Genomic DNA, 25,625 nt, shown 5'->3' with positions numbered 1-25,625 from the left:
TGAGATCAAAACTGGAGTTTGGCTGCATTATATGGAACCCGCTCTATCAGAATCATGTTGGTCTCCTTGAATCTGTTCAGCATAGATTTGCGAAGTTTTTGGCCTTCAGACAAGATGTCATATATCCGGTAAGAGTGTTTGATCATCGGCAACTATTGGAACGCTTCAATCTACATCCATTACATCTCAGAAGAATGATCTTCTCTGTAAAATTCGTGCATGGGTTACATGTCACATCCTGTTGAAATCGCCACTGTATACAATATGCGCTATATTTAATCGGATCTGTCACATGTGTGATATAAATTTCTCTCTCTCGGTTCATGTGATTGTCGATATCTTGGTGGATCATTACTCTTGGGATTAAGACCCATGTGTTTAAGTTATAGTTAGTAGGTATATTGCAGTTCATTTAATTTAATTTTGTTGAATATGTGATTATCTTGTTAAACTTTTATAATTGGGTTTTTATATAATATTAATAGTTATTTGTTCTAATTTTTTGGATAACTTTTGAGATTGTGACTTTACTTTACTTTTTTCTTTTCATTCTTTTAGGTTTGTTTGTGTGTGTTTTTTTAACTATATTTTTCATTGTTTTGCAACTATTTCCTGTTATTGGGCAAGTTGCCTGTTGGAAATAAAGGCTTATTATTATTATTATTATTATTATTATTATGTACTATTAATTAATTCTAGATTTCTGCTAATGAAGAGGAAGGCATTGAAGCATTTAAAAAAGACTTTATAAGTAAAATTTGGCTTACTTACAGACGAGAGTTTCAAATTTTAAATGGCTCTGCTTATAGTAGCGATTGTGGATGGGGATGCATGATTAGAAGTGGGCAAATGATGATTGCTCAAGCATTAGTCTTACATTTTCTAGGCAGAGGTGAGTTTTATATGTAATCATTGTTAGATTGCGGTAAAGGCGGTAGAAATCCCCGGCTATTAGAGTGCTATAAAAAATAATTTTGTAAAATGCATAAAAAATAGAACGATAGGCTCTTCTGGGGTGTTACACAAAGAATTCCCCTCTTAATAAAAACCTATTTTATTTATTTAAATTTACTCGCAATATGTGATTTTAACCAAGTAAACTTACATTTATGCAAAGAACACAAATATACACAAAATACTTTTCCATCATCTTTCTTCTGATGGAAAGCAATAAATTTAATATAATTCCCACAGTTAAATCAATTAATTACATACAAACTAAAATGTGAAAACTATAGGGTTTTATCGGGAAAGTCAACATAAAGCACTGTTCAGCGAAAGAAATAAAAGCACAATAAATATAATAATTTCCTATTCATTCATAGGCGATCATTAGGGCTATGAGTTGATGTTGAAAAGAACTCTAATAAAACATTTACAAACAAAAACTATTACTATACGCGATTACATAAATGGCTTTCAGCAAAAACTTATGCACCAACCAAGAAGTACTCCAACTTATAGAGGAATCACCTACTGCCTAAACTACAAAATAAAAGAAAAATAATTAAAGTCAATAAATCGTTATTGACTATCGTTATTGAGTCAATAGCGATACACGATGGTGTAAACTTATTTTATTTTATTTTTTTTTATTTATGTTAGCGTGAGCCAGTGTGTGGTTTTTGTATTTCGATAGGTCTGATGATGCCCTAATGCGGCGAAACGCGTAACCTTTAATAGACGCTTGATTTATGAGACTTGGACTTTGAGTTTACTTTCTCCCTCCTTTGGCTACATATTAAACGTTAAACGTTTGTTAAAAATCTTTGTGAGTAAAACAGATTTTATTATTTATATTAAATAAAAAAAAATTATCTTAATTTTCTTGAAAACGGTTAATCAGATAAATTTTAAATTTTGCAGCTATGTAAAATATATTTGATACGCTCTTTAAAAATACGCAATAAAAAATTAGGGTCAATCGTTAATCACATCTTATTTTTGGGACACATTGTCTTTGTTTTAAACAAAAAAGAGCGCAACCAAAAATACTAATCGACGAGTCCGAGGATTTTTTTAAGAAAGAAAAGTATATAAACTACTGAATTTAATCCAACTCACACTGTATATTTCAACTGAAATATATATGAATTGAATAGAATTAAATAAAGTTGAAATACAGGGTGATTCATTAATATTGCACGAAAATGAAATGCCGGTTTTTTTTGGGTTAAATTATGACGAAAAGTTCCTATAAACATATGTCCGAAAGTGCTTCGTTTCCGAGATACAGGGTGTTCAAATTTTCTTAAAAAATCGATTTTTTATTAATATCTAAGAAATGCCTTTGCTGTTTGCAATGTCATTCACACCATTTCTGGATATCTTAATGATGTATCTTTTTGACATATGACAGTTGATTTGTTATTCCAGGGACGTGCCCACGGGGTAAGCGGGTTAGGTTTTTGTGTACAAAAAATAGCACCTAGTAGATTTTTTGAACCTCCTGTACATTTTTTGGATGACCGCAACTAAAGATGGAATTGTTTTCAACTCTTGGGTGTTTTTCGTATCTCCTCCGTTTTCGATAAAAAAATTAGTTTAATGCAAACGTTTGAAAAAACTTGAATAAACATAATAAAATGCCTACTTATCGATTTACAGGGTGAAGAATAGTAAATACGGTAATTTGGAATTTTGACATGACATTAACTGTACTACCTGTTGAAAAATAGTTTTAATTAAACTTAGGTATATTAATTAAATTCTTCAGAATAAACATTAGTAAATTGATGAAGTAATGAAAAGCTATGGACTAAGAAACGTACGCTATAAGAGTTGTTCAAAATGAGTTCCTCCAACTGCAATGCATGCGTCTGTCCTGCGACGCATTGACTGGCGAACACGTTCAAAGATCCCTGGCGTGTTTCGAATAATATCGCAATTTGCAATAATACGATTTCTTAATTCTTCAACATTTTCGATGGGGGTGGTATAAACTAATTGCTTGAGGTGGCCCCAGAGGAAAAAGTCTATTGGATTTAGATCGGGAGATCGCGCAGGCCAGGGTTGTATACCTCCACGACCTATCCAACGATTGGGATATACTCTATCTAAATACTGTCGAGCAATTAAGCTGAAATGCGCCGGAGCGCCATCATGCATGAAAAACATTTGGTACCTTAAGTCAAGCGGGACGTTTTCTAATAGTGTTGGCAACTCCTCTTGAAGAAAACGCCGATACACTTCTCCACTTAACCTTTGTTGCAAAAAGAAAGGACCAATTAAGTGGTCTTCAATGATTCCAACCCAAACATTCAGTGAAAATTGGTGTTGATGGCGACTTTCACTTATTCCATGTGGATTTTCATCTGCCCAAATGTGATTATTATGGAAATTCATTATCGAATTCCTGGAGAAATTAGCTTCGTCCGTGAAAAGTATTTTTGATAAAAAAGGAGGATTTTCTACAATGTTTTGTTGTAACCATCGACAGAAAGCCACTTTATGAGGATAGTCGTCTGGCAAAAGTGCTTGTACCCGCTGGATGTGATACGGGTACAAAAGCTACAATTTTTCAGTATTCTAAACACTGTTGGCTGACTAATGTTTAAAGTGGCAGCAATCTGTCTTGTACTCGTTGAAGGATTATCCTCGATTTCGTGGAGCACTGCTTCTTCAGCTTCTGCGGTTGCAACTGTGCGGGGTCGTCCATTGTCGACTGTAAGTTTTTTAAAACTTCCACTTTCTCTGAGACGTTGATGGAGGCGAGTAAACATTTGACTATGAGGAAGTACTCGGTTAGGGTATTTGTCCGCGTAAATACGCCTCGCTGCTTGTGAATTACCATTAGCAAGACCATACACAAAGTGCATATCGCACATTTCACTATAAGTGTACTCCATTTTAGACAAAAATGAGGAAATTGTCTACTTGACAGGAAAAAAACAACACCTTATCACTGAGCCACACCTAGTAATGTTAAATGAACTGGTATTTTATTTATTGCATTTTCAAAGCAACGAAAAGAATGCGACAAAAACTAAAACGATAATAGTATTTACTAAATTTTGTTTAATACGTATTTACAATTTCAACATTCCGCAGTATTTTTTAGATCAGCAGTTGTTAATGCTGTACTTGATATTCGACACTATGAATAGGTAAGTATTACATTTTAGGAAGAAAATTATTTCTTTGCTTTCGCGTGATTTAAAAGCATTTACTTGTATTTTTACAGAGGGATGCAAAAAAGCAATTCTTAATTTTTTTATCGAAAACGGAGGGAGATACGAAAAACACCCAAGAGTTGAAACAATTCCATCTTTAGTTGCGTCATCCAAAAAATGTACAGGAGGTTCAAAAAATCTACTAGGTGCTATTTTTTGTACAAAAAACCTAACCCGCTTACCCCGTGGGCACGTCCCTGGAATAACAAATCAACTGTCATATGTCAAAAAGATACATCATTAAGATATCCAGAAATGGTGTGAATGACATTGCAAACAGCAAAGGCATTTCTTAGATATTAATAAAAAATCGATTTTTTAAGAAAATTTGAACACCCTGTATCTCGGAAACGAAGCACTTTCGGACATATGTTTATAGGAACTTTTCGTCATAATTTAACCCAAAAAAACCGGCATTTCATTTTCGTGCAATATTAATGAATCACCCTGTATATAGACTTTGATTTCGCCATTAAAAAACGGCGTATTTTTACCGCTGAATGAAGACGAATTTTTGTAAAATATGCACATATTTGAAAAACTCAAATTTTCGCCTGTCCTCAATACCATTCTATTTCTACCCAATTTAATTCTTATATTTTCGAAATTGAAAAGTCAGTTCCGGCCCAATTGAACAATTGCCGGCATTTGCTGAAAACCACCTGGCCATAGGCTGATTTCAAAAAACTTTTACGGATGTTTAGGCAGACATATCTGACCAAACCACGTCCTTATCCTTTTACATACGTCTGCAGGGTGTGACTATTTTATTATAATCGGCTAGTATTTGGACTTTTCGTAAAAAATGGCATTTTGCTGAAAAACCGTAAGATTTAAGTAAAAAGAGTTTTTGTTGAATTATAGCCAGAGAAACTGGGTGCCACAAATACACAGCATGCATACGGCGCTTGCCGACCACAGCGATGGTAATCCAAAGTGGTAGATGGAAGACCAAGATGGTACTTTTTTTGTTTATGTTTCGATTTTTCTTATACATTTTCGTGACTGGAATTTTTTTTAATGGACTTGTATATAGGGTGTCCAAATTTGACATCTTTTGCAGGTTGCTATAGGAGATATACCTTTGTGGTCTTCACATTACTGTGCTTACTTAATTACCTTTTTATGATACGAAATATACCATTATCAAAAATTTGACGGTTATCATAGTTTTTAATATACAGAGTGTTTTTGAAAATTTTGGATTTTGGGACCCCTTTTGTATCTCCGTAATTATTCAACGTATTAAAAAAGTCATAAATGGTTTTGATAGAGGTTTTTCACAGGTTTTTCACAGGTTTAAAACACAATTATGTAATTTGTTTTATTGTAATAATATAGGATTTTGAGATAAGAAATTTTTTATATATATATATATATATATGTAATTCTCTATATTTATCTAGACAACTTTCTAACCTAAAATTACTTCACCCCCTTTCACCCATTGCCCCCCAGGGTCATCCCCTTAAAAATTTTAAATGACAAGGGGTATCGAGTAATAGCTTGTTTAAAAGGTCTTTCGAAGTCTTTTATTTTGACGTATGATTTTTTTAAATCGGTCGATTCGTTTTCGAGAAAATTAGAAAAATCTTTGTTTATCTTAATTTGTTCAGATAGAAAACAGAAACATGAAAATATCAGTTTTTATTTTAATAAGTTTTCAAAATGTTGCCCATTTTTGGCCAAACAATGATATAGGCGATGTTCAAATTCCTGACGGACATTTTCAAAAACATGTTATGGGGTATCATGGCAGCTGTCGATGATGCGTTGACGAAGTTCATCCAAACTTTCAGGTTGGGGAGTAAACACAATAGATTTCAAATGACCCCATAGAAAAAAGTCTAACGGCGTTATATCAGGAGGTCTAGCAGGCCATTCTATAGGCCCCCTTCGCCCTATCCATTTATCTGGAAACTCGTCGTCTAGCCATTTCGGAACGGGAAGAACATAGTGAGGAGGAGCGCCGTCTTGCTGGAAATATATTTCAGCCTCATCAAGTATAGGATTTCCATCATCATCGATTTGGTTTTCAATGGATTCAGTGATAAGCGGATTGATGGTATTTTCCAACATATCCAAATAAATGTCTCCATTTATTGGATATGTTGTAATTTCCTTTAATAAATAATGGCCCAATCACTTTATTTCCTAAAATGCCTGCCCATACATTAATTTTTTGAGGGTTCTGGGTATGCCCTTCTACAAATGCATGAGGATTTTCATTGCTCCAATATCTACAGTTATGCTTATTAACAAATCCATTTAGATAAAATGTGCATTCATCGCTGAAGCAGATATTCTTTACATGAATAGTATTTACATTAATCGCTTCAGTCATTTTTTCACAAAACTCAACTCGCCTATCGAAATTGTCTTCGGTTAACTCTTGCAATATTTTCATTTTGAATGGATAAAATTTATGAAGTTTAGTAACTGTGTGAACAGAGCCTAATGAAATACCAGTGGCAGCAACAATTTTGCGTAATGAAGTATTAGGATTTATTCCAAAATGACCGAAAACTTCAACTTGAGCGGCTTCATCCGAAATTCGCCGATGATCACGTTTTTTATTTGCAACAGATCCAGTTTCAGTAAACTTAGTAACAAGGTCCAAAACATACCTATGCGAAGTTATCTTCTCCGGATGTCTGGCGTTAAACGTGACGGCAGTTTGCCGAGCACATTGATTTTGGGCACCATAAATTAGAATAACTTCCACTCTTTCGGCTAGTGTGTAAACCATTTTGGAAGTAAAATTTTCAATTCAACAAATAAATTTTCACTATTCCAAGACTGTCACAAATGTAACTGACGGCAAAATAAATTCTTTATTTTCCTTAGCAACTATAAATAACTAAGCAGGTATAACAATAAATACAGGTCGCCCAGAATATCTGTGTTGATGAAAAGAATGCGGAAAAAAGTTCAGATTGTTATTTAGTTTTTTCCACGTCTAATCTTCGGAATTGCTGCTTATGTTGGTAGTTTCCGTTTTAAATTATAAACGAACTGTAGATTTGGCAAACCCTAACGGGCAACATTTTGAACACTTATTGAAATAAAAACTAATATTTTCATGTTTTTGTTTTCTATCTGAACAAATTAAGATAAACAAAGATTTTTCTAATTTCGAAAACGAATCGACCGATTTAAAAAAAATTAAACGTAAAAATAAAAGACTTCGAAAGACCTTTTAAACAAGCCATTACTCGATACCCCTTGCCATTTAAAATTTTTAAGGGCATGACCCTGGGGGGGCAGAGGGTGAAGTAATTTTAGGTTAGAAAGTTGTTCCCCTTAACAAACCTTTTGACGTATTTCGGCGTTTTTTTTTAAACAGTGGTTTTCGATAAATCCGTTGTGGAAAGTTTTCAAATGAACACCCTGTATATATGCCATTTATTCTTCCCTCTTATTTAAATTTTAAAATTATTTTTACTTTGATCTTGCCTTTTTATTTTTATAGTATTTGAATCTTGAAATACTATAAAAATAATAATATATAATCTCTGAAAATATATTCTACTAGCTTGAAATTAACATTCGAATCATGTTATTTATCAAAATGTAACTTTTTAATAATTTTATCTCAATTTTTTCTATACTACATTTGATATACCTGTATAAAATATGTTTATGAAATAGACGAGTGAAATTGAAAACCATATTTGTGACTCATCATATTTTTTTAATTAAAAAAAATTTGAACATCTTTAAATCTGTTCTGAAATAATTCAACAATCACATATTATCCTACAGTGGGTGCCACATTAGTTATTAGGACATTAAAAAATATAAAGGGAACACTTATTATAACCTACATTACTTTTTAAGCCAAACAAATGATATTAGTTATGTAGATTTCTTTTACCTAAACATATATTTAATATCTTATTATTTAATTTTATTGCTTAACTTCTTTTCAATTCTCAAAGCAATTTTAATTTTTTTGGGACTAAAAGGGTAGTGTTAGATTCAAAATAAACCCAGAAAAGATTAATAATTAATAAAAATATTTCAATTTTAAATTTGGGAAGGCTTTAATTTCTTTTTGTGATTTTTGGTTCAATTCTGATTATGAAATTTTCAATAATTAGGTTTCTACATTAAAAAAAGCGTCATATATATGATAAGTTAAAATATATGTTTATGTCGGAGAATCACTATTATTTGTTTTCAGACCACATTTTAACTCCCGTTAACACAAGGAAATGTAAAACGTGAAATAATTATAACACGGAGCTCAAAACAACACACGGATTATATTACTAATTAATATAAACAAGGTTGAAAAAAATAAGATGTTGATTATTTGACAGGATAACTACAATCATCCGCGCTGCAGGTTGAAGACCAAGTGTACCCTCTTCTTTGTGGTTCTTCTATTAGCGTAGACCCATTACCGTAACCGATACCCAAAAATAAACATTCCACTTATTTATGGGTTCTCAATGGCGTCACAAATTATAAGGGCTTGGGAATGGTTCGTCTCGTCAAGATGTTCAAGCATTGTTGTTGATAACAGAAATATTAAAGTGATTATTCCAATAAAATAATGCCATACTATCGACCCGTTAAGATACGAACCTGCGAGCCGTAGCCGGTTACCGATCTCGACCACTTCATAAATAACCTTAACAAATAACCTTTTTCATGAACGATCTATTCATTCCCGGGTACGTTTCACTCTTTTCATATTATTTAATTATCAGATCATATTACATATCAGTTCGAATGTCGAATACTTCAGCACTGTTAATTTCGTTAAATGAGCAATACACTCAACATTTTATATAAATTAAATAAATAAATGCAGGCAGCATAGCTGCCAGCAACAACGCTTTCAACAATATAAAAAAATAAATAGATGCATGTCAGGCCAAAAATGTTAAATTCAAATCCGGTGGCGGTAAATAAATATTTTAATTTTAATATATGTGTTTACCAATTTTTATTATAAAACAATATTAATCAAATAAATCAAATACTAATCTTAGTGATAATTACTTACATTATATATTTAAAAACCATGATATTAAAAATTACTTGTTGATTATGTTGATAAATATGTTGATACATGTAGTCAAGTGTAAGATGACATAACGTACGTACCTGGAAAAAATAATTGTGTTGAGCAACCAATTTCCTAATTATGTTATTTTATTTAGTATTTAGATATTTTGATTATTAAGAGATTTAAACATTTGTAACTAGTTAAATTATTATTTAATAGCTATTTATTATATTTGGAATATTATTACGCATTGTGTCTGTCACCCACTAGCGCAATATAAATGTGCTATTAACTGCTTAAACAGATAGTAAAATACGATATTTGGAAAGGTATAGTTTCATGCTATAAATAGTACAGGAAAACGTAGTTTGCAACATACAAATCTGTAAGTGGCTCAAACACTTCACAATACAGAAAGATTGCTCTGTGGCTCAATCACTCCACAATAAGCAACTTGTTGGTAAATAAATCTACGTTATATGGCCATTTTACGTAAAAGGAAAAAGATGATATGTAGCTCTAGCACTCTGCTTTTATTAAATGAATTATCTGTAAATATTTTATGTAGATTAAACAGGTATTAAATGTTTTATGTCAAATATTATTATTATCTTGTAAAACACATATATTTAAAATAAAATGTTGAAATGTAAATAGCAACAACAATAAAAATAGGAAATAAAAAAATAATGAAAATTGGATATGCTCCGTGAGAAAACTCACCAGTATAAAAATAATCCAAAATAAGGCACAAGCACTTAAACAAATTTAACAAATAATATTCACGCACGCTACTTTCACTTCAAAAGTCGAATACGTTTTAAAAAGATCTTTTAAGCAAAGTTTGGATCTCAGGGCTCTTAGACTGGATGTTTATGAGATCGAATCTCAAGTATCGAATTACTCTTGTATGGCTTGTCCATGAATTCTTTCTTAATCTTAATAGTTATTGCGGCGTTAAAAGAAATGGGACGAAGTGTTTAGTCTAGTTTAATATTTTTTAAAGGAGAAAAAAAAACTTTCATCTTACAGAAGAAGTGAGAGAATTAAAAAAAAACTTCCTACAACCTCAACGATATTAATACAATTTTAATATCATCCAAAATTCCTAATAATACAATTCCTAAAAATTATATCGAAATTAAAAATAGGGATGATCGAAATCAGTGGGAGCAATAAAGGAAGAAATTAACCCTCTACTGGAAAATAACACTTGGGTTTTAGTGAATAAACCAAAAAAAAATAGGAATATTGTTGATTGTAAATGGGTATTTATAATTAAAGTAAATGAAAATGGGCAACCAATAAAGTATAAAGCCAGATTGGTAGCAAGAGGTTTTAGTCAACAATATTTATTTGACTATAATGAAACTTTTGCATCAGTAGCTCGCATAAATACTTTTAGAATTTTATTAGCTTTTGGCAATCAGTTTAATTTATTAGTTCATCATATGGACGTTAAAACTGCATTTTTAAATGGCATATTAAAGGTAGAAATTTACATGAAAATTCCGGAAGGTTTAGGAGCCGGAAATAATTTAGTTTGGAAATTGCAAAAATCACTATATGGCCTAAAACAATCTTCAAGATGTTGGTTTGAAATGTTTGAAAACATAATGAAAGAATGTAATTTTAAAAATTCTAAAGTTGATCCATGTTTATATTATCTAGATAAGGGTTCTATACATAATAATATTTACGTTGTCTTGTACGTCGACGATATTTTAATTTGTACAAACGATACAAATGTAATGAATAATTTTAAGTCATATTTAAAAGCTAAATTCAAAATGACAGATTTAAAAGAAGTTTGATTATTTTTAGGTATAAGAATTAAAAGATATCAAAATAAAATAACATTGGATCAAACTATTTATTTAAATTCTTTATTAACAAAATGTAATATGGCTGAATGTAAAGCTGTAGATACTCCATTCCCAAATAAATTAGATTTTGAAGCATTAAACAGTGATGAAAATTGCAATGCACCTTGCAGAAATTTAATAGGTTGCCTAATGCATGCAATGTTATGTACGCGTCCTGATTTATGTTTACTTATAAACTTGTTTAGTAGGTATCAAAATAAAAATAACCCAGAATTGTGAAAAATTTAAAATGATATTAAGATACATAAAAGGTTCTCTTGATTTAAAACTTAGTATGAAAGTGGTAATTATGTCAATATGTTATATGGTTTTGTTGATTCCGATTGGGGAGGCAATGATCATGAAAGAAAAAGTACAAGTGGCTATTTATTTATGGCTTTCAGTAATTGTACAGTATCATGGAATTCAAAGAAACAAAATTCAGTTGCCACATCCTCCACGGAAGCTGAATATATGGCTCTTTATGAAGGAGTCAAAGAAGCCATATGGCTAAAATCATTACTAAAAAGTATAGGCTTAATAATTTCAAGCACAATTGCTATATATGAAGATAATAATGGATGTATTGCTATTGCAAAAAAAAGCCTGTAAGTCATAAAAGATCAAAACACATTGACATAAAATATCATTTTTCAAGAGAACAGATTATTCAGAATAATACAATCCTTAAATATATTTCCACATGTGAACAACTGGCAGATGCATTCACAGAGCCATTGTCTACTACTAAGTTTGTAGATATTAGATTCAAACTGGGATTAAAATATTTTTTTTTTTGTATTTGTTTTATCTTAATTTTTTTTTGAATAGTAAAGAATTGTAGTTTCATTATAGTGCTCTCGGTATGATATGTTATTACATTTTTTGGAGTGTTAAATATATCAAATAAGTCGAAGCAAAAATTGTAATTCGACACCGTAGCGACCGCACTTTACTTATCTAATTTATTACCATCGGCCTCTCTTAAATTTGAATGGTGTTAATATAAACACAGACGATGGATATTTTTTTATTTGGTTTTTTTGTCTTAAAGTCAGTTAGTTCCTTTAGAACCGTTTTCAATAGAAGATAAAACAATCTGCGTGTTTTATTTCGTACCCATCCTATTATATTTTTTAATAGCCATATTGGTCCATTGAGTGTGGGAAGTTCTAAAGGCTGTTCATTTCATGTTTACTGCAAATAACCGTTAGTGTTTATTAATAGCGTATCAACAAGTAACCAATGTGACATGCGTTTCGAATTGCAGGTGCCTAACCCGAGTTAGTTGTATCTCTATTTTGCATTTTGTCAACTAATGAAAAAATGCCTGGTTGCTTAGCTTCGAATCTGATTCGTACACTATTAGACCCTCGAAAACATTGATAATAAACAATTTCCTTAAAAAATTGCGAAATTCGCTGAACGATTTTTCCCACCGCAGATCGTGTTATTGTTACGCGCTCCTCACCTCGCATGAACCAATATGGCGGATGAGAATACCTGTACATCTAGAGCCCTAGTATAATAATATAAATATGTACTTTTAAAAGTGAACGTTCAAATTCCGTGAACTTAAGTGAATGAGCCATGAGCTTGGAGTTTGGTATGAAAAATGATGTTTTAAACAGAGCAGTGCAGTGTCTTGGAATAGCAAATTTTTTTAAAGACTGAGAAAATCCCAATCTAAATTATCTTAGGATTAGGAATTTTAAAGTCCTGTAACGAAATTCAGGAACACACTTTTATTGGCAACATCAAAACTCTAACCTAACTCGCGTTGACTGTCGTTTAATTGTTTCCAAGGTAAAACCTGACTAAACAATTAAAACGGAATAAAATGTCACGAAACGCGTCCTTGTTAAAGCTCGATGGAACAATTTCGAAATATTTAGAATTTTCTTCATTGTTTTTGCCAAAAGAGACCAATAATTTCAAGAGAATACTGACAGTCAAAGCAAGCAAGTATACAAATTCTAGAAAATTAGAACTACAGGGATTTACAATAATATAACCTAAATAACCTAAATTGGGGCCAAAATGGGGCATTAAAACAAGATGAGCTATTTAAAAACTAGACACTACAGATGAAAATATTATACCAAACGTAAGTTAGAACCCTAAATAAACTTAACCATTCAACTTAAACTACAAAAATTATAAAGAATAATAAAACAATAAAAGAATAATTAACGTATTTACATTTTCATAATAATGCTCCCCTATCAAGTTTGATCGTCCCGATCAATTAACACCTCCAGGCTCAAAAATGGGACCACCTGAGTCATGATGGGGCGCTAACCGGACGATGTTTACAATTTTCAGCTTCGTTGTCGGATGTCGCTGGATACAGCACGTCGTCAATGTTGGTGACCGCAGGGACTAGACCTTTCCAATCTGGAGTTTTGGTGACTTTCCCTTCGGGAATTATATAACCAGACACTGTCTCCAGGATTAAAACCGGTAGAATTTGCCTTTATGTCATAACGCGATTTCATTTTGTTACTTTCTAGGTGAAGTTTATCCCGTGCTTATTCGTGAACCATTTGCAAACGCTCTTGTAGATGGTCGACGTACTCCTCAAGGGTTTGAGACTTGGTGGGGTCTGCCAGTAATAATGTAAACGAAGTTATCACCGAAGACAACTTTTGCCGGGCTTTTCCCAGTAGAGTTGTGGATAGAAGAACGATATGCCAATAGGAATGGTTGTATACAGGTATCCCAGTCGGTTTGCTTAGAGTTTACCACAATACTCAAATAGGTTTCAAATGTGCGGTTAAATCTTTCAACCATTCCATCAGACTGAGGGTGTAGGGGGGTTGTGCGGGTCTTATTGATACCTAGCAACTGGCATACTTGTTGGAATATTTGTGGCTCAAAGTTCCTTCCTGGGTATGAATGTATCTTTCTGAGGACACCAAATCGACAAATCCAGTTATGGAACAGCAACTTCAGCTACTGTCGTTGCTTGGTTTGGAATCGGATAAATCTCGGGCCACTTACTAAAGTAATCCATAGCAACAAGAGCATATCGATTTCCGGAGCTACTAGGAGGAAAAGCTCCTGCTACGTCTATGGCAATTCGTCTAAAGGGTGTACCAACCAGATACTGCATCATTTTTCCTCGAGTCCGGCTTCTTGGGCCCTTGCTTGATGAACATTGCTCACATTGTCGGCACTAGCGTTCAACATCTTCATGACGTTTCAGCCAGTAAAACCTTTCTCTCATTTTTGCCAAGGTCTTACTAACTCCAAATTCGAATCCGTTTTAAGGAAGGACTGTCAGATATGTCGTTTCTTTTCCATCTACGCTCTGTCAGACCCCTTTTAATTTTTAATTCATTTAGTATTGTAACGTTTATTTTTCTTAATATTTTATATGTTTTTTAGGAATTTCGAGGGAAATTAAAATCACCTGTTTTTCAGTCTTCAGTGTTTATATTGGTCTTGCCGTTCTTTACCGTTCTATGTACAGATTAAAAAGGGAGGGGGGAGAGCCCCCTCATGCGCTTTTATAACTCACAATTGCCAACCAAATAAAACTAAATATTCCTATAAAAATAACTATTTACATTAAGCAAGGTTTACATTAAAAACTAAAGGCAAACATGTATGAAGTTATAAGTTACAATAAATGGTGGAGGCGCTAGAAAACCTTTTACTTTACAGTATAACCAACGGATTCCATTGAGACCAATAAGCTTTAAGTTCTGGAGATTTCTCAGAAATATCTTTCCATTCTGATTTTGAAATTTCTTGAGATTTCAGTTCGTAAATAAGACCAAATAGTGGGTCGTCACACTGATCCAGAATTAAATTAGCTGCGTTGCAATAGTTTCTTATCTGGATCAATCTTGTCACCTTTTTCTGATATAACATGGCCAAGGTATAGAACTTCTTTTTGAAATAAGCAACATTTTTTAGGAGGTTTAGATTCATTCAGACTAAACAATTAAAACTGAATAAAATGTCATGAAACGCGTCCTTTTTAAAGCCCCGTGGAACAATTTAGAATTTTCTTCATTATTTTTGCTGAAAGAGGCTAATAATTTCAAGAGAATACTAACAGACCAAGCAAGCAAGTATAATAAGTAAGCCCCGCGATTCAACTACAAAATACGAATAAAATAGTACAAAAACTAGGAGAATAATTAACGTATTTACATTTTCATAATACGCATACCTAATGTGATAAAATGTTAGCATCAAATCACAGATATAACCTGATGCTTAAAATTGAAACTAATTGAAAAAGTGATCAAGGAGAAATAAATAAAGTTCCTTGTGTGATTCGAAAACACCAAAACGTTAAACAAACTTTAACTAATACAAAACCTTCACAAATATTTTTATGATAATAGCAAGATCTTTTATAAAACATTCGTAATTCAATAAGGTTTTCAAGAATAACAACCGTTATTTGTATCTGCCTGATTTTCACCCAACCCAAATAGAATATCTAAACCTTTCATAACTTTTGGGTTCAAAAACGCAATATTCACATGTTTCTATTTGGCTAATAATGCTGATATTAAAACAAAACGAGTTTTGTTTTATTATTAGCATTATTAGTTTTTGGAGTTTTTCGTAGAAAATGGTGTTCTGCTAGAAAACGGTAATATTTAAATAAAAACGACTTTTGGTGAATTATAGCCATATAAATTTTGGGTGCCTTTGAGGGCAAAAATTGTTTAATTATGTGGCATTCCAGTACTAAGCGTCAAAGTTAAAACAGTGTAGAGCCAATGAGTTCAAAAAATTCGAAAAATTCGGTTCTATTAACTTTTCTTGCAATTTTTTTATTTTAAATTTTTGATATTTTAATCGTTTGAATTGTCATACAATATTAATTCCTCGATTTTCTACGATGAATTTTTGTGTCTTTGATGAATTAATGTTTAGCAGTGTTGAATTCATATGTTCAACATTGATCTGCCAAAGCTTTGTTTCTGATCTAGAGGATATCAAAATAAAAAGTAATTATAATATTGTTCCAAATATTTCCAGAACTATGAACTGTAATTATTTAAAGCTCGGTATACCCTATGATAAATTTTTAATGTTTTAAAATAATTATTTTTCTCCCACTGTGGACGCGGATATGGGTAACGTCATTGTGTTTTATTAGTATGCCTTACTGGTTTATAAGATTTTTTCTGAACTCAATACATCAGCTTTATATTAATATCTCTTTATCAATACCTCTAGGTAGGAAACAAAGCCATTGCGGACCAATGTAAATATGAACGTTTCGTCTTGAAATTGGCCAATGACTCGTTGGTTAGAGTTTATCTAATCTGTGCATTAATTACACCCTGTATATTTAATAGACACATTATATATAATAATATGCATATTTTAATATAAATGAAGATTTTTTGGCTAACAGCATCACTATCTTATTAGCGTATTTTCTATATACAAACTAATAATTACAAACTTACTTTTAAAATGTTGCAAATTTATATTATTACGATCTAAAAAATTGTTTTTCTTAGAATGGCGATATAATGCGGAACAAAGGGAAACAACAGTTTATCATAGAAAAATTATAAAGTGGTTTGGTGATAAGCCTTCGAGAAACAGTCCTTTGTCTCTACATTCATTGGTAAGGATCGGAGAAGGCTTGGGAAAGAAACCTGGGGACTGGTATGGTCCAGGATTAGTAGCCCATTTATTTTTACAAGCTTTTAAAGATGCTTCGAAAGATAACTTTGAGTTTGATGAAATAAGTGTTTGTGTAGCACAAAATTGCACAGGTATTATAATTTTATTTAACTTATAGTTCGAGGTTTTATAAACTCTGTTTGAACTTGTATAGTGTATATCAGAGATGTATTTGCTGAATGTTTGAGCCAAACAACCGACAAGTGGAAAGCTCTTATTTTGCTGATTCCAGTGAGGTTAGGGACTGACAGATTTAACTCCATATATGCCCTATGTTTAACCACTTTATTTAGTATTAAGGAATGCATAGGAATTATTGGAGGAAGGCCGAAGCATTCACTTTACTTTGTTGGATACCAAGGTAAGCTATAAACTTGGAACGTTTTATATATCTAAAATATAAAATATGAAGGTTTTTTAAAGGGATCATATTTTTTAGGACAATTTGTTTCATTACATTCAGACTTCACATGAGGGCCGAATATTAAAAAGTTTATTAAATATCTGCGAACTTGCATAATGTTTGTGAAATAAAATTACACTATATTGCATTATCGGTGGCTGTTCGAAAAAAATTCAAATGAAATTTTCGAAAAATTCCATCAAATGTCATTTTGTAGAACACTAGTTTATTTTTTCAATTTGAAACCTTCTTTTTGTCAAAAAAATCATTATTCAATTGAAAAAAGTCTGGTGATCTGGAACAGTACAAAGACTAAAAAGAGGTACAGAGTTTTTGAAAGTCCATCTAATAATACGAAGTTTATACTTTATTGTCGTAAGAGTAGAGCGAAACATGTAACCATAATTTTAATTAAATGTTTTTAAAGTGGATTTAAGACGTTTATTTTGTTGTAATTTTGATTGTTAGGCAGTATCTTTGCGATAATGGATGATTTCCAATTTTAAATAATACTTAATATTTAATGTCGCAGATAACCCGAATGTTGCCAAATAGTTGTTATTTTTTGTAATCATTTTATAAGATGAAATATCTGCTTTTAGATTTGTTTATTATTATACTGTTTTTTTTATATATATATTTAACTATGCTAGCTATGCTGAACATACGTCAAAGATGGTGACGATATTTATATATCTTAAATTAGGATATATTAAGAAACATTTAAAGAACACTTACACATGAAAAAGCTGTTTTGGAATATTAGCAGCAAATTCGCTGGGTGAAGAGAACATGATCCGAGAAAAATCACCTTTTTTCTCTGGTAGATTGGCTTTACAAGCTAAGTATTCAAGCGTTTTAAGGCAAGGAAATAAGAACCCAGAAAAAATCAAATAAATGAAACAATTTTTAGATATGTACATTTATAAAAATATAAAGTATTTACAAGTCTTTAACTATTTCTTGTTGCTAACGGACGAAAAGATCTTTCGAAATCAGATGTTTTGTATTAGTTATGACAAACTTACCATAGTCACAAGTGCCTCTCCACATCATCAGTTCCCAGATATACTGGTTAGTTAAGATCTTTATAATTTCAGTCAGCCACTTTTAGTTAATTAAGATTAACTTAAATAACCTAATTTGTGAACCTGATTCATTGCGTCCAGGAGGTCGTCAACTCTTTGCAGGTGGTACCTATCTTTCTTGATAATATCATTCAGTCGCCGATAGATGGTAGATCTATCTTTTTCTTCACTAATTTAACTGATATATCCAAGGACTCTGGGATGGTTCAACTACTCGTTGTGTCCTCATTTCTTGGAGCATTGGAAATTTCAGCTTGGTCAGCTATTGGAATTCTTCGACGTGCTTGTTTTATCTAAGCGTTGTCTCTAGTCTTAATTCGATGCTGCACCAAATCAGTACTTCTAAGATTTGTCATTGTCGTGAAAGCAAATACATCTTGTTTTTCTTCAATAAGACTCAAATTGACAGAAGGCTCTTAAAAAAGTGTTTGTAAATGGTAAAGGGCATCAGCCTCCTGGCTGCCACTATTTTAGAGTATACACCATTGTTATCTTTTACTTTACAGCTTTTCATAGGCTCAGTCAAAACAGTTTCTCCATATTTTCCACCTGTTGTGGCATTAAGTATCACCTCTGACTTAGCTGGTATGGTAATATCTCTATATAACTTAACAACTTTAGCCATTTTATTGTATTCATGTAGATGGTGCATTAGGACTTCTTTAGTCATCGGATATTCATCAATAATATCCGATGATATGCATTCATTTTAAAACATCATCCATAATTTTTGCCGCTTTTAGTACTGGGTTGTGGAATATTGTTAAACCAATGGTAACGTCAGCTTCAGGTAGTCCAGTGATCAGGATCCTTTTTCCATTAACTGACATAAGGATTAAATTTTGTTTTAGTGGCATTCTTGAGTGAGCTACGATGTCCAGTTTCACGATGGTATGACTTTATCCTGTACTACCAAGCATTTAGCCAGTTTGCGCCCCATAAAGACAGTCTGTCAAAAGCTTGGGGCATTGCCGTTTAAGGTGTACTTCTTCATTACAGTTCAAACAGCGGAATTGTCTTTTAGGTTTTCTGCCCAAAAACGAGTTCTAACTTGTCATAACACATCGAGATTGTTTTCTAACTGTGCTTGAAAAGCTGCCTCATAGCCTGGTGGACCATCCTTAGGGCACGGTCAGTGCCTAGACCTCGTCCTCCATCAATAAAACAATTTAGAAAGAATTATTCTCGTGACCATTGTGGCGAAAGGATAAGCCAAATGGCGTTTTTTAAGACTGTTGGAGAACCTTCATCAGGTTGTTGTCTCCTAGATTTCAATTGGGCCTGGTACATTTGTTGTAGATGGGCTTTACCGTATGCCATCTCTAAGGTATTCTCTTATCGCGATTTTTAAGATCTGCTTTTAAGTTCAGTAAGTTTTTTATAGTCCTTATCAGTTTTCTATGTCGCTCTTCATTTTCTTTCTTCAGAGGACAACTTTATGCTCTTTAATAGATTTTCCTGTTTCTTGTCTCGTTCTTTTTTTTTAACATTTAAAGTAGTTCCAGTAGTAGTAGTAGTAATAGGCAGTCAAAGTAGTTTTCTGTATTTCTTTGGTTTATCTAGATCTAATTTCCTCTAAACAATATATTTTTGTATATATTGAAGCCTAGTTTACGGAAAAACTCAAACTACATTAATAAAAACCTAAACCTTTTATTTATGGAAACCTTCCATTTTTAATATCTTATCGCATTTGAAATAGACATTTTTCCCTCTTCCATAAATGGATATTAAAAGCTTTTATTTTAAACAAATTCATGGTTATGTATCAGCCTGCAACGTAATTTTTTAGATTAATGCTGATATAACCTAAAAATGGTTATTGTTAGATATAGGACATTACAAAAAGGTTTTGGAGAATTATGTGGAATATAAAACAAACAGGGTTTCATTTAAAATACCACGTCGTTGCCATTTTTTTGATAGACGTGCCAACACCGGATCACTACACATTTTAAAATACATATCTTCAACCTTAATCAATTTTGCCAATTTGTTTAAAATTTCAATAGCCTACTTTTCGAGAAATTGATGCCGCAGTTCATCGTGCGGTATTTAACAGAAATGGATATGTGAATGTAGTGTACCCAGAAAAATACATTCTGAGGCAAAACATTGCGATTCATAAGTATATTAACATTGCCAGCTGCTGAAAATAGACAAAACCCGCGTTAGTCATGTGCACCCTCTGCCGCTGGAGTGGTTAAGATTTATCGGACTTAAACTGAAAATTTTTGAGAATTTTGGTTATAAACTAACTGGAATACCTCTATATAATTGTTTTTGTTGGAATATCTAGCTTCTATCAATGAGTTGCTTATCAAAATAATCCTCAAATCACAAAAAAAATTACTATTCATGAAAATTCTTTATTTTACTGTCGGCAAGTTTTTCGCTAAACTTTTTAATAAGTTTAAATTTCAGTTTCACACCAAAGGTTCTAACTATAGGACTATGATGAAATTCTTGTTGATCTTGTTTCAATTACTATTGTCATTAAACTACATTACATTTAACGTAAAATTACATTGCAAATAAAAATTGTCAGCTCTTAAATGTGCCTATTCGAAAATTATAAAAAGATGATTATTGGAATACTCCGTAAAACTGTAGCAGTAGCTCTCTTTCCTTTGGTTTTCGGGTTGTGCTGCCTTGGAGAAGCCCCATCTTTACCTCTTCTGTTACCCTTCTTATAGAGATCACAATAAACCTTTTAGCATTTAACTCTCCGTGCGAGCTTGCTTTCCGTAAAATGATAATAAATTGAAAATAAGTTATTTATCTCTACGGTTGTACGAGAATATAATAAGTTAGGAATATTCGTATACGTATAAACGGTCCTTACATATCAATACCTATTATCCGAATCTGAGTGAACCAAACGTACTTAAAAACGTTGCGATTTTTTAGATGATAAACTTATCCACTTGGATCCCCACTACTGCCAAGAAGTTGTGGATGTGTGGGCAGCAGACTTTCCTCTGACAAGCTTTCATTGTAGATCGCCCAGAAAAATACCTATTAGTAAAATTGACCCTAGTTGCTGCATTGGATTTTACTGCCGTACCAAGGAAGACTTCCTAAACCTTATAGACACTCTACAACCTGTAAGTAATTATTAATACTCATTGTACCCAATGTTATATTAATGGCAGAGTATCTTAATCATAATTGATATAAATGTTAATTTCTCTTTGATGGATGATAAACTAATAATGACTACATAAATCGATGATGTAAGCCCAAGCAGGTACTATAATTTTCAGTGCATTTTATTATCCAGGCTTAACCCTCCAACATGTGTATAGTCACATTTATGTAGTAAGTACTAGTCTCGTACCTTTCATGCTAAAGAATAACGATAAATGAGTTATTTACAAATATAGAGGGTGTCCGGGGGCAGATGCAGTGCTTTAATCGGATAAAAATGACCTTTTCCGAACAACGTTTTGTCTTAGTCAACTCTTGGTGCCCGCGTTTCCAAACATATATGTGTCACTTTTGAACTCACAACACCTTAATACAGTAATATGTTTTTTGGGTTTAATCCCCACAAGGTAGAGAAATCATTGAATGCCCGGGGGTTAATAATGATCCATCAATTGGATGACTGCTTAAGGCATACAACGGCCTCGAATTCAGTAGAGCTCCAATCTGCACCAAATCGACTTTTTATTTATACGTAACTATGAACATCTCGCATACTGGTTATTTTTTTATATTTTGTTGTATTGTTATGTGTGTCATCATTAAATTAATGAATAATATATATTAATAAAATTCTATAATTAGCTATGCTTTTATGATAAAAAAAATTTGTTAAATATTTTTTGCTTTAACCGGCTTTGTCTTCAAATTTATCAATTTTTTTGATAATAAAACAATATTATAAAACAACTTTTATAGAATATCAGCCGCAAAAGCATCAATTCCTCTTAAATCAGATAACTTTGTTAAATTTGGTGAACCATTCTATCATGTTTTCGAGTGTTATGCTATTCCTGATGAATTAATTTCTCTTTAGATTGTCCTTCCTCCAATGAACGGCCAGCGTGCTTACCCAATGTTTACTTTTTGTGATGGTTACAGTTGTGACGCAGAATATACAATACCTGACTACACCTCAACTGAATATGATTGTATCCATGACGCTGCCAGTGATATGGATGATATGGAATCAGAAGCTTTTGAAATTATTTAATGAGAGGGGGCAGCAAATACAGGAGACCATTTCAGAACTCATTGCCATTATTTATTTATATTTTTATCGGTATTCATTATTTGTACTCTATTTACAAAGTTACTAAAGATTTTGTCTAATTTTACGTACTTAATTGAAATGAACTATTTTCTTAATATTTTATTTGAATTTTCGTTATTAGTTTTAGTTATTTATTGCATATATGATTAAACCGTAAAGTCAAATGTATTTATTTAAATAATAAATAATGTTAGATTTTTTACCCTTTATTTCTACAAACTTACATGTTTACTTTGTTCATAAAGGTATTGATTTTACAAATATATAATGAATGTTGAAAATTAATTTAGTACCTTTAATAGGTTATAGTTTAATATATTTTACCTACAAAATGTATATCGTGCTCTGATTACTATTGGATTTGACACTCACCATAATTAATATTTTGCCTTCGATTTTTAATAAAATTCGCCGAGATTTTTAATTAAAACACTATCAATGTTATCACCACTTTAATTCTTTGTTTTATTTTAATCGTGAGGTATGGGTTTTGGTTGGGCCCATGGCGGCTAAACCCATGAAGTAACGAGAGAAGTTCTTCAATCTCCGGTCTTGCGCCCGAGTGTCTTTTGGACTACTACTTCAGCAGTCCCGCGACATATCTGGGGGTCTTTCCAGCTCCTGCTTCCGTCGAAATTCAACCCTGCTATCAGCTGTGACGGAGAGAGGCCAAGTCACTACGTGAAACAACCCTCTCCGCCAGCATCTTTTAAGTGAAACTAACATCCGAAACTAATATTCACTAGTATTTCTTCACTTTCGATCAGCTATCTTTCAAAGCAGGATGCTTGATAGTGGTTAGATGCCTCTCGAAACTTTGTAAGTAGTTTTCACCGTTGGTGATATCGTATTTGGTGTTCTGGTTTCCATTGAGAATTTACATATTCATAATTAAAGCAATTAATTAAAACAATTCAATTTTACTCTTTGTTATGTAATGCTTCTGAGGTGATTACTGACGAATTCAGGTACCACTAGGTTATATACATATACCGGGTGACACAGAAAAAAGGGAACATTTAATAACTTTCTTACTTTTCAAAATAAAGAAATTAAATTTGGTATATTGATAGAATTGTTATAAGTGCATGTTTTGACATATTCAGTTGTTTTCCATCCAAGAGGAAATGACGGAAAACAACTTTTGGTTATTAAACATAACCGGAAGTGACACTAACTTCCTTATTTTAAATGAGACCTATATATGTCAAAATATATAGTTTGATAGAAAATAATATTCTGAGAACAATGATACTGCATTTGCTCGTTTTTGTTTTATACTTATAGAAAAAATCAATTTTTAAAATAGGGTGCCATAAATGCGTTGAAAGCTTTAATCTTTAATCAGGGTAAAATAGTTTTCATTGCATTTGATGACTTAAACCTTTTATACGCACTATAAAATATCCAAATCAGTAATTTTGGCATTTACTTAATTTTTTTCTGTAACCTATCAGATCTAGGGAGTTGTTCTTGTTGTTCAAAACCTTAAAATCAAGACTGTCGAACAAACTCAACTCCCTAGAAATAAATAGCCTCTGTAAGCCTCTGTAGTCCATCGGCAAGACTTTGCCGGACTATTTTTGACATAACATGTGGACTGTATACTTTTTCTATAATCATCGCGCCGAACAGATAAAGTGCTCACGCCCGCTTTATGCAAAAGTAAAAAAACAGTGGTACCTTTTGACCTGATATCCTTAGGCCTGCCGTCATTATTCTTTAATTTCCTTTAGGAACGTCTTTTCGAACTCTTCCAAAATCTTTCCGACATAAAAAAGATTATTATTCCTTAATAAACCATTACATTTTGTAAATCATTATTGTTGGTATAAAACCATAAAATTTTAAATTTCCAGGCGACTATATTAGTATATCTATACTAATATAAAAATTTAGTCAGATCAAAATACAAGCAAACCTCCTCTAACCCAGCCGAAGACCGGTGGATCGAAATACAGGTTATTCACGCATTTTATTGCTCTATCTGTTCGCCAAGACGACTGTTTTGTCCAAGAGTCAACTCAACAACAACTTAACAACAAACAACTTAAAAAAAAAACTTAAAAACTTAAAAAACTTAACAACTCAACAACAACTTACTTGACTCTTGGATAAAACAAACTTTATTAATTAAATTTAACAAATGAAAAAGAATTCTAGCTCGGACTTGCACGCAAGAAGTCATTTCTCTGGTCGTTCTTCCTGTTCTCTGTGGTGTGTCGCTCTGATAGGGACTGTCGTCTTAGCAACGAATGGAGAACCAATGCGACGCCTTGGTTACAAAGTAATCGACCATTAGTCTTGTTATTTCTAAATTAGATACTCTTAATGTACCTAATGCAGAAAAAATTCTTAAACAACCTAGTAGTTCGCACAATCGTTTATATATATAGAAACGCCAGTTTTCATAGAAGACCAATAATAGTTTATTTTGAGTAATAATAGAGTTTTTCCATGGTATTTATTTTTCCGTTACTGTTATTATTTCCATTCTAATTAATACCGCCCGCGATGACTGCACTTCCTTTATTTTCATTTACTATAAGTTTATTGTGGAGATTTCTAGATATTATTAACTGATATGCTTTATTATTTATTATATAGTCTAAAATAGGCATTCTATCGTTTAACGTTTAATGGTCATTGGTCGAATGAACGGAATTTATTGAATATTTTTGGTTTTCATTGACTTCCGGACGTCTATCTGGTTGATCTAAATTATTATTTTGACGTTAGTTATTAAATTCTTGTTGAACTTTATCTACAAATGATGACCTTTATTGAATATTTTGAAGGATTTTTATTTTTGGTTTTACACGGCGGTTCTCAACCTTCTTGACGATATTTCATCTGTAGTGAGTTTATTCGGATAAAAAAATTATCTAAAAGTGTTTCAAGTCCATGTCATTTCAAGTCAAGTCCACCGTGGTAATTTGCAATGCTTTCACTTCCTAAGGCATATGCGAGATGCCTTGTGTCTACTTGCCAGTGCGCCCGTGTTTGTATTTTGATTGCCCTTTTTTATATATAATTTCATAGTTGTATACACTAACGCGATCGTACAGCTTGCTATTAGTTTCTTTTATGTTAAATAACCATACTAAGGGTCGGTGATCAGTGATTTAAATTCTAAATTTTCGTCCGAA

At 32.2% G+C, this 25,625-nt stretch overlaps 1 protein-coding gene across 1 annotated transcript in view; it reads left to right on the top strand.

The window, feature by feature from the left end:
* The window catches only part of LOC126748222 (cysteine protease atg4da), a 34,139-nt gene extending 11,463 nt beyond the window's left edge, over nucleotides 1-22,676 (top strand). The window contains exons 3-7 of the mRNA XM_050457306.1: nucleotides 700-892; nucleotides 16,556-16,816; nucleotides 16,879-17,085; nucleotides 21,126-21,322; nucleotides 22,240-22,676. Coding sequence (XP_050313263.1) covers nucleotides 700-892; nucleotides 16,556-16,816; nucleotides 16,879-17,085; nucleotides 21,126-21,322; nucleotides 22,240-22,416 — 1,035 coding nt within the window. The 3' untranslated portion in view covers nucleotides 22,417-22,676. The remainder of the gene's footprint in view (nucleotides 1-699; nucleotides 893-16,555; nucleotides 16,817-16,878; nucleotides 17,086-21,125; nucleotides 21,323-22,239) is intronic.
* The last annotated feature ends 2,949 nt before the right edge of the window (nucleotides 22,677-25,625 follow it).

This window comes from Anthonomus grandis, chromosome 22, assembly GCF_022605725.1.
Source record: "Anthonomus grandis grandis chromosome 22, icAntGran1.3, whole genome shotgun sequence".
Taxonomy (NCBI): Eukaryota; Metazoa; Arthropoda; class Insecta; order Coleoptera; family Curculionidae; genus Anthonomus; species Anthonomus grandis.
The sequence above is the reverse complement of the archived record's forward strand: the minus strand, read 5'-3'. Positions and strand labels throughout refer to the sequence as shown.